The sequence below is a fragment of the Protopterus annectens genome, chromosome 14.part0 (assembly GCF_019279795.1).
Source record: "Protopterus annectens isolate FY-2018-M chromosome 14.part0, PAN1.0, whole genome shotgun sequence".
Lineage (NCBI taxonomy): Eukaryota > Metazoa > Chordata > Ceratodontiformes > Protopteridae > Protopterus > Protopterus annectens.
In genome coordinates, this window is record NC_056748.1 from 502368116 (window position 1) to 502379268 (window position 11153).

An 11153-nucleotide genomic window follows, 5' to 3' on the forward strand; every position below is an offset into this window, starting at 1 on the left:
ATGCCGACCTCCCACCATCTGTCTGTTCTATCATGTACTATAACTTGCACTGTGTGCCAGTTGGCTGCAGCCCCTCTGATCCCTGTTCTTGACATTCCCATTCAGGCTACTCTTCTCCTCAACCACCCCTCCTAGATACTAGAAGCTATTAACCTGAACACTATTTCCCTTCTGTCTCAATTCTCGGCTTCTTCTTATTTCCCCCATTTACTGGCATTACAACTATCTTATCTGTATACAGTTTCATCCCATGTGCCTTCAGTTTTGCATTCCATTCCCTTATCCTTTGATGAAATTCTCACTTAGAGTCTGCCTGTATTGCCACATTGTCTGCATACAGCAACTTTGTTGATCTGTCCCCGCCGACCTGCTTGGTAATGTAGTCCATCACCAGTATGAACAGCAGTGGGCTCAGAGCTGAACCCTGGTGCACACCCATTCCCAATGAAAACCCCACTGTGAGAATGAGCACTGTTTGTTGTTGAGTCATTGGGTACTTGTACATAGCTTGCACTAATTCTATCAGTGTTTCTGGTCCAAATCAACTTCCTTCTGACCTTGTCATATGTTTTCTCCAAGTCTAGGAATGCACAGGTGTACTCATTCCTCATCTCTAGCATCTTTTCAACTAGCTGTGTCACTGCAAACATCAGGTCATTTGTGTTACATCCTGATCTGAATCCAAACTGCTCATCTCCCATCTTATTTTCTGCTACTCTATGTGTAATTTATCAAACATCCTTTCCAGAACTTTCATGCACTGTGACAGGAGTTTGATACCTCTTGGCTCCTCACAGCTGTGAATGTCCCCCTTGTTCTTAGACAGTGGCACTAGTATGTTTATTCTTTAGTCAACTAAGATATGCCTTTCACTCCACACTGCTATGAGTACCCTCAGGAGTCATTTCTCCTCTATCTCACTCAGCATGTTTTTTATATCTGCTGTCATCTCTCCTGAGCCTGCTGCTTTCCCTGACTTCATATACCTTAGTGTTGTTCTTACTTTTTCTGTGGTGGGTTCCTCCAATTTTCTCATCATAGGCTGTGTCAGGGTAGTACAGCTTCTGTGTGGTTTTCTTCATTCACAAGCTGCTGGAAGTACTCCTTCCATCTGCTTTTGATGTCCTGTGGACTGATGAGCAGGTGAGTCACTTTCCAGAAGCTGGTAGAGAGCCTCTGATGCCTTGCTCTTTGCTATTATAACTCCTTTCTTAGCCTCTTTGTTAGCCAACCAGTATTCCTTCCTAGCCTGGCCCATCTTTTCTATTTCCCACTTTTTCCTGCACTCCTTTCTTTTGATGACTTCCTGGACTTCTGCATTCCACCACCCGTTTTCCTTATGTACCTTATTTCTATACCTGACTCGGCCACATATCTGTTCTGTAATCCTCACACATGCTGTTTTGAGCAGCTTACATTTTTCTTCATCTCCACCTATTTTCTTTTTTAATTCTTTAGGTGCAAGAGGCCTGAGTAATTCCTTGAACTTTTGTGCTTCCTCTTTAGTCAACTTCCAGGTCTTCAACCTGGTCTCTTTTGACCTTACAGCCTTCTCTGACCACTTCTTGTAGCTGATTGTGGCAAGCAGTGGTTTATGGTTGTTGTTGTTGATGATGATGTTGATGATGATAATGATGAATGTGTGTTACTTGCTGATTACAGATCTTATGTTTACACAAGGGAAATCATGCTTCAGAATCTAACAGAGCTTGAACCTCCTGCCCTTCTATAAGTACAGTACACTTAATTAGCTTACTTGAACACAGTGACATTAGGTTGACTGAATAATCATAGCTGCAGTCCTACTACACTTTGTGGGTGCAACTTCATCTAAAACATATATTACAGTTTCTGCATTCCTATTGGCAACATTTTGATCAGTACTAACAGCACAGAACTTAGAAATGTGACCCCTCCTACCCACATTTAAGGCAAATTAACATATCCCCTGCTACCTTTTCTGACTTTTCTTTCACAGAAGCTATTGCATTCCTTACTACAGTGTTATCCTTATAAACAGACAATTCATTAACTAATATACATTCACCAAAAGTTAATAGCTTATCACATTTTTCTGGTGTCACATTTCAGCATCCATTTTCTTATAGCTGCGGTGGTGGTGCTGCGGTAGCGTTGTCGCCTCACAGTAAGACGCTGTCCTGTTTTATACTCAGCTAAAGCGTCTTCTGTGTGGAGACATACATGAATGGGTGTACCTTCGTTGAAGGTTGTGCATCAGGCCTGGCAAGTCGGTATGTAAAAATCTACTGCCAATCATTAGCGGACCGGAGTTCCGCTGTGGTGACCCCTAACCGGGAAAAGCCGAAAGATACAACAACTAGGCAAAGCTTTTTTACATCTGCCTACTGCTAAAATGTATAGAACATTTGTGCTTTGATGTTGCTATCAGACTTAAGCCAGAGCTTTAAAATATCCTTTAAGTCATGTGTTTGCCCACTTCTCAGTTTACTTGCATTAAATAGTCCAGTTAAAATATTTTACTACTTATTCCTTAAGCATTATACCAGCCATATGATAGCCGATACAATCAGTGTATCCCATGTCCATTTGCACAATCAGTGTCTCTCATCTTGGCTTGGATGACAGGATTCTTGCAGTCTTCTTAGTTTGAGTTTTCTGTAGTGGCACAGCACTAAAAATATCACTAAATATGGTTCCCGGTCATCCTCCCTGGCTAGTATCATCAGAGGTAGCAGCATCCTGGCACTGGTAGCTGTAATGGCCGATAGAACCAGTTGTTGATGAATTTGTACCAGTGTCTGCTCAGTATCCACCTACAATTCTAAAATCTTCACCAGTATTTGCTCCATGGTTGTTGATATCAGTTAATATCACTAGAAACATGACTGTCACTATTCTATATGTAGTATGTAGCCCAGCCATAGGAGAGGCACTGTGGGGCACTGTGTAGAACTAAATATTGGCAAGTATCAAGCCAAATGCCTATGTACACATTATCATTGTAAGTTCCAAAAAGACACTAGAGGCAGGACATACATAAAAAACAAATTTTTATTCAGTAATTCATAACCTGAGGGGCTATCCTGCTTGGCTTTGCAGTTTCAAAATAAATAGTATTTTCTTAACAGCAGCCCTTCAAAGAAGTGGTTTAAGTAAAAGGAAAGGAGAAAGCTTTATACATCTTCCAGACCTAATTCTCAGCTCAGAATACTACTTCCACAAGGTATAATCCACAGGGTACATTGCACAACTTACCCCCAGCCCACTACCTATGACATCTAACCTAAACCTACAAACATTCAATGCTACTCTAAAGGAATTCCTATCCAACACTAGGCTCTGCTATTGTATCACTCCTGGATAATCTTTTACCTGCCTTCCTCCTTCTCCTCTGCTAGTAAATGCATTTTCTGATCCCCATTGCTTGCCGTAGTCTTAACAAAGACACTGGTCTTATCATTTTCCCATACAAAATTGTTCTGCTTTCTTGGGTATTACTACTGCTATTGTATAAAGGTCTCTACAGTCAAGGACACAAAATGAAAAGGTACATTTCGTAAACTGTAAATGTGTCTACTGTCTCAAATATATTGTATATTTATATATGTGGAGCTTTTCTTCCTGGGCATCCAGTGAAAATGGGTCTTCTAGGCCCAGTTGGACTTTCCTGGTAAATAAATGACATTAAATAGATTAATAAATGGGCTATTTCTCATGCCTTCATAGGTTCTTAGGTAAGTACTTGGCTAGCTAACAAATCTGAATGACAAATAAATAAATGTGTACTCTTTCTGTCATGGGTTCATAGTTAAGTGTAAGGCTAAGTAAGACATCTAGATCAGCCTAGAAATGTTTGCAGGTGTTAGAACCTAGGTAGGTGCATGGTAGGCAATTGCCCATTTAAGAACCCACCTGCTAGAAAGGTAATTAGTTTTCAGAAGTGGCAGTTTCATATATAACCAGAGATCAAAATCAGTATGGTAAAAGTTATGGCATCTAAGAGATCCAACTATCAGGATAGGTGTACATTTAAAAAGTGAGAGACTGCAAATTACATTTCATACAGGAATGGTGAGGATATGGAAAAACCTTTGACTCTTTGGCATGAATTATTGTCCTCAAGCAATTGTACCTGGATTATTGGTCTATACTCGAGCTGGTTTGTAAATCACATAATTTTTGTTTTCATCTGCTTTAATGGTAAGAGAGTTTCTGCTGGTTTGTTATGTTTTCTGGTGTTGCTTGCCGGAAACAGCAGTCTTTTTCTTCTTCTTTCGGTAAAAGACTTTATTTCTATTTTTTGTATTGTGCCTAATGATTGCTCAGTAAGTGCAACTGCAATATCTGCATGGTGAATTTCATTCAGGGATGTGACCACAAGTACCATTGCTAAATCAGAGGTCTTACTTTTGGAACTGTTGTTTTCCCTCAGTCTTCCTGTTCACTAATGTGGAGATCTGAGGGAAACTATTGTACATTTGACTTCTTCCTTTCAGGTTTTGAATCTTTTAAGTGAAATGTTTAACAGGAAATTAATGAAATGAACTCATTGTGCATGTGTGTGTTTGTGTGTGTGTGTGTGTGTGTGTGTGTGTGTGTGTGTGTGTGTGTGTGTGTGTGTGTGTGTTTGTGTACATATATATATATATATACACACACACACACACACACACACACACACACACACACACACACACACACACACACACACACACATTATATATAACATTTCACTGCTAACTCTATTGTATATAATGTTACAGATTCCACCGCTGTAGTAACATACTTCATGAAATAGTATAACATTCTGCAGTATTGGAGGTATATTATAATTCTGTACTTTAAAAATGTGACATCTGTTTATTTTCATTTCAGTTAGTTTCTATTACTTTGTCTCAATCTTTGATTATACTGTGTATATATATATATATATATATATATATATATATATATAAAAAAAATATATAAAAAAATATTTTATTCTGCTCTCTCTGCTCCTATGCTGTGCTGGATCCAAAGTCTTCTTAAGACACAGAGTCAGTTTACTGCTGAATCAGAGACACAGAGCTTTGCATGACTCCATCTGTAGTCTGTTTAAAGCACCAAGCCTTTCAAATTGCACACTGATAAAGAAATATATTTTGCAGCTATAAGCACAGTTACAGATAACTTATTTTATAACAAACAACATGTACTATTTCTGTCAGATTTGTAGCATGTATTTACAAAGTTTTCCTTCATTACAGATATGAATGATGACTTCTACAAAATACCTCTCTCTGTCCTTCTCTCACATAACTGAATTACTACAATTGGTATATAGAGTGCTAGTCATGCACATAGATTGTTATTTCCTCTTAGTATGTTTTTCTGGCCTTCTGTGGGAAGTCACATCTTTTGTCCTGTCAGCAGTTCTGCTGATGTGAAAATGCACAAATGCACACAATCAGAATAACAGAAGAATGAAAGGAAACGTCTGTTCTGTTCCTACTGGAAAGGCATCACGTATTGCTGAATTTATAAAGAAAGATGTCTGTTAATAGATATTTGTTCTGCAAACATGAGAAAATCATGTAATGCTTGTTTTCCAATTCTGATGCTGTAAACAGAAGCCTGTCTGTTATACATACAGTAAGAATGCACATTTTACATATTCAAGCAAACTTTTTATTCTAAAAAATAGAGAAAGCGAAAAGCCACCAGCCGGATATAAAACGTAAATTATTTTATTTGAAACAACAAACTTGTAACTAAACAAACTTAAAATAGGCAATCGAATAACTTCACATCCACAAACGATAAACCATAAGCGCTTTCGTTTAAACCGTTTTAAACTTCATCAGATAATCAGTTGAATTACATCACTTCCTTATATAACCTTCTCATTTTTCAAAAAAATCCCACTCACATGACTCATACAACTCAGGCATGCCCAATGATGAAAAAATGACTGTTTGAAAATATTTTGATTTGTCTCACGTATATATTATTATAAGTTCTTATATTACATTAAGAATTATGATTCTTCTTTTAACATTTATACATACTTAAAATAACTGATACTATTAATATATACTATTAAATAAATTATATAAAATCACTATAAACATGACATGTGATATCAGCCTACTTGGAAGCAATAATAAATAAATTTAATATACACTACTATTTCGTTTATATTATAAAACCTTCTTAAATTATTAATTAAATATGTTAATACTTTCATTATATAAAGATTAAAAACCTATAAATACATAATTTTACAAAAAAACATATTTTTACCGTTCTTTCAACCATTTCCTTTAGTTTTTATCCATTATCTAAAAAAATCTCCACCAATTTTAATTAATATATATATATATATATATATATATATATATATATATATATATATATTATTACTGATACTAACTAAAAAGCTTAAATTTTATAATAACCATTGTTGTGAAGGTTCATATAATTCACTACTTAATTTTTAATTTTCTTTCTATTCAATGCTTTTAATTTAAGTATTGGTGCTATAGAACTTCTTTCGTTAATACCAGGCCATGTTTCTGCCTGTAGTTTAATTTGCCATTGTAATTCTTTTTGTTCGAGTATTAAATTCCATGGAGTCTTGCCTTTTATCTCTACTTGATCAATAACAATAAAATAAAATTGATGATCACTATATTCATTAATATGCTTCGCTAGAGCATTAGTCGTTTTATTTTTCTTTATTGCGTACTCATGTTCATAGATTCTTTGAGATAAAATGAGGCACATGAATCACATATGGCTAAATAAACTACGGCTTTTGACTTGCAATTATATTTATTTTTTAAAAAATATTTTTTATTTCTTACATAAAAACTCTGTCCTAAATAAATTTTATGGCACCAGTTACAAGCACCACACTTATGCATTCCATCCATTGCTTTTTTGTTATTTGTATTTTGAATATTTGATCTTAATAAATATTTAAAACTTTTCCCTTTTCTATATACAGTTTTAGGGAACTCATTTACATGTTTTTTACACTGGGGGTCATCCATTAAAATCCCCCAGTTATTCATGAATATTTCCCTTATAATTGGATGTTCCTGCATGAAAGTGATAACCAATGCTTTTGTAAATTGGCTATCGTTTTCATTTTGCAGTCTTAAACTATTAGTAGATATAGGGTTTTCTATAATATCTCCTTTAGCAGTAGTTATTGTATTTAAATCTCCATTATCAAGAGTATTAAAAGTCATATTAGACCCCTTTAACACTGGGCAAAAATGACCATTTATTCTCTTTTGTGTTACTTCAGTAATCAATTTATCAATTAATACAGGTGGATAATTTTTATTAATAAACATACTTCGTAAAAAATTGCACTCAATTTGAAATTCTGCAAAATTAGTAATCATTCAGGCAGCTCTTACAAGTTGCCCTTTTATAACTGATTTTTTCTGATGTTCTGGGTGTGCACTACTATAATGGAGAAAACTATTGAAATACGATTCTTTTCTATGGATTAATGAAATGTACATTTTATTTTCATAGTGTTTGACCAAATTAATATCCAAATAATTAATATTATTTATATTCTATTATAACTTTTTATTCTATGCTTTATCGTCCAGCATATTTACAACAGAATTAATTTCAGCCTTATATTCATAATATCTAACAATATATATATATATATATATATATATATATATATATATATATATATATTGAATCACATTTTATTACTATATCTCATGTCATGTTTTACATGCCACTGCTGTAATAATGTATGTATCAAGTGCTGCATTATTGTTGATAATTCATAAACACTTTGAGTAATATGACAGCTGTGCATTTTCAACCAAAGTTTATTTAATTTACCGTGCCTTTTATAATGATCTTTGTTATGTCTTTGTATTATTACTTCCTACTAAATATCAATACTATATTTTCTTTGCCACTTTGACCCAGGTTGTATCTGAAAAAATGTTCCTGGTTCACTTCACTTACCTGGTTATCAAACTAACTAAATAATAAATAATTCCATTAGGACTGTATCATAAAGGAAGAGTGGGGCCATGTAAATATGATGCAAGTTTGTTACAAGAAATCACCTGACTTAAAACCTTCATGGGTGGTGAATTTACAGAGGTGAAAGTCTTTTATAGTAAATATGTCTTTAATGCATTGCCATAACAGATAAATGAAACTACGTTTTTCCTGAAGAAAATAACCAGATGGTGGTGAGATGAACTGAGGACATGTGAGGAATTTGTGGTAATGTGTGGATGAGCTACATAGTCAGACTATAATTAGGGGAACCTGTAGTTTACTGTGAGACCCTTTACTGGAACACATAACTTTGCAGTGAGAACATCACATGTGTTAGTTGTCAGTGATATAATATGTTGTAACCTGATTTGACTCTGATGTTGTGCTGTATTTTTTGAGATAGAGAAATTAGAACAGAGGTAAGAACTGAGTTTTCCTTTGTTTTTAGACTTTTCCATTTTGTCTGAGTTTATGTAACATCAGAGTTGAATATACATATGTACAGCGTGAGAAGGCAGAGCCTCCCACTGGTGGGTGAAGTGGGGGCCTGCTCCCTGCAAAAATGATTGCTTAAGAGTGCTTAGCAATGATTTCAGTGTCACTGATTTGTAACGTAACTTTGTGCAGGTTTAGATATTTTTGTAGCAATTAATTGTTCATTGATTAAAAGAGATGTGATTAATAAAAGTGGACCCCTTGTCAGCTTTCTGCTATGAGTTTGGTAGCACTGCCATATGCTTCCATTCCTTTGCCCTAAAACTGTATTTGCCAGCAGTGACATGAAGTCTATGGTATGTTCATTACCACTTTGACTTTTTTATGTGATTTTAGATCAGCCCTGGAGCAATGCACCCTGCTCTGAGTGATAAACTTCAGTTTCCTTCCTTTCTGCGAACATTAACAAGTAACAAATTCCAGAATTATGCACTAGCTCAATTAATTAGACGTTTTGGCTGGACATGGGTTGGACTTTTAACTGAAGATAGTGATTTGGGTGAAATAGGCTGTCAATACCTAAAAGATGAGATTCAGAAGTCTGGAGGTTGCATTGCTTTCTTAGAAAAACTGAATGTGCTCTACTCAAAAGATACTTTTATTCAAGTCACTAAAGTGATTCAAAGATCATCTGCGAATGTGGTCATTGTTAACAGCGATGAAGTTCATATAAAGCCATTACTGGATGCGCTCTATTTAGAGAAAGTAATAGGAAAAGTCTTGGTTCTGACTGTAATATGTATTATTACACCAGGATTTTATACAAAGGAGACATGGAAACTGTTAAATGGAACCATTGGATTAGTTCCATACTCAGCTGATATCCCAGGATTTAAGGATTTCCTGTTCAGTTTACATCCACTGACATCTAAAAATGATATATTTATTAAATCTTTCTGGGAGATAGCTTTTGACTGTATGTGGTTAGTTAATGGCAGCAAACAAGAACGGGACTCTGAGAATACCAAAGGAAAATTATGCACTGGCCTAGAGAATCTAGAAGAGCAAGGTATGCTAATATTTGAACTGAATGATATGAGCTACACTTACCAAGTCTACCTTGCAGTATATGCCTTTGCACATGCCTTAAATGATTTAGTGTTATGTAAATTAGGCTCTGGACTCTTTCTTAATAATTCCTGTACAAACATCAAAGACATTCAACCATGGCAGGTAAAATTGGTTTTCTGTTCCTTTCTTTTCTGTATTGTGATAAACATTTAAGATTACCAAATAAAAACAAATACCATATATCCAAAACATAACTGGTAAGCACACTATGTACTTTACACATGCTTATGTCTAAAAAGAAAATAAAAAGGTTTTTGATTTTTAAAAAAAGACCAGCAAGTAATGGTTGTATTCTTTGGCTGATGGTTAATTTCATGGACAATGTCATAGGTACTGCATTACTTGAAAAATATTCATTTTACTATGCATACTGGGGAAGAAGTATATTTTGATTTAAAAGGAGATACTGTGGCAATGTATGATATAATCAATGTACAAATAACAGCAGATGAAAACTTCAAGTTTGTGAAAGTTGGTCGTGTTTACCCCAGAGGTGCCAAAGGTGAAGAAATCAGAATCAATATAACCTCCATTCTCTGGAATGAAAAATATAATCAGGTAAGACATTGATTTAATTTTTAAAATCCTTGAAGTGGTACATAAATAGAAACATAGATTATTACTGCAGTACTGTACAATCTGCCATCACTTCACTTGCATTCACAAAGTACATAAATTATTAAGGGTAGAGATTTTCTGTGATATAAATTCTTGAAATGCATTGAAGAGTTATGTAAATGAAGCATGTATAGCACTCCAATCAAAATGCATGCATCTCTGTATGAAAACAATGTGGAGTCATAGTACCTATAGAATGAAGCTAGTACAGTGGGGTGTGTCTTACTTTGTTTTCAGAGAAGAATAAGTATTTTTGCTGGCATTTTTGTGCACTTCATTTGCATTACTTTTAAGGTCTCCACTATGGCTCATTGATCTCACTGACTGTGGGGTGAGAACCCTGAAAAGCACTTTTCACAGGAAAACAGACCCCTGCACGCCACCCCTCTATTTTATGCATATTATGCCCTCTTTTCTAATTATGTATCCAAAATATGGCATGCTCTACCCTATAACATAACTACTATGACATCCTTCATACAGTTCAAAAAAGTATTAAAACTCCATCTCACTAATAACCGGCTATGCTCTTGCACTTCACCAGGCTAGACCCGCAACTATGTTAGACCCTACACCACCTTAACAATCTCACATCTCAAGATGAACAGATAGGTCTATATTCTATTACTGTAGAAATACATACAATATAACAAAATAGATTGTTATGGTTTAGACCCCAATAACCTTTAAGAAGTTGTTGGTTTACACATGACTCCCTCCAGCAAAGATTGAGGTCATTACATATATCTCTTTAGACTAATGAAACTATTACTGTATGATTTCTCTGTTTTCAGTAATTGTGACTGCTTTGTATGAATATACTACTATAGCAATAACCCACGCCTGGGTGTGGGTAATGCTAAATTTACCCACGGTTGGCGTGGTTTGGTACCAAACAAAGCCAACTGTCGGTAAATTTAGCTTTACCCACACCCAGAAGTGGGTTATTGCTATTA

General features: G+C 35.1%; 1 protein-coding gene across 1 annotated transcript in view; it reads left to right on the forward strand.

Annotated features, from left to right (window-relative positions):
- The window catches only part of LOC122788691 (extracellular calcium-sensing receptor-like), a 94054-nt gene that overhangs the window by 17809 nt on the left and 65092 nt on the right, over window positions 1-11153 (forward strand). The window contains exons 2-3 of the mRNA XM_044055586.1: window positions 8845-9681; window positions 9910-10137. Of these exons, the coding sequence (XP_043911521.1) occupies window positions 8845-9681; window positions 9910-10137 (1065 nt within the window). The remainder of the gene's footprint in view (window positions 1-8844; window positions 9682-9909; window positions 10138-11153) is intronic.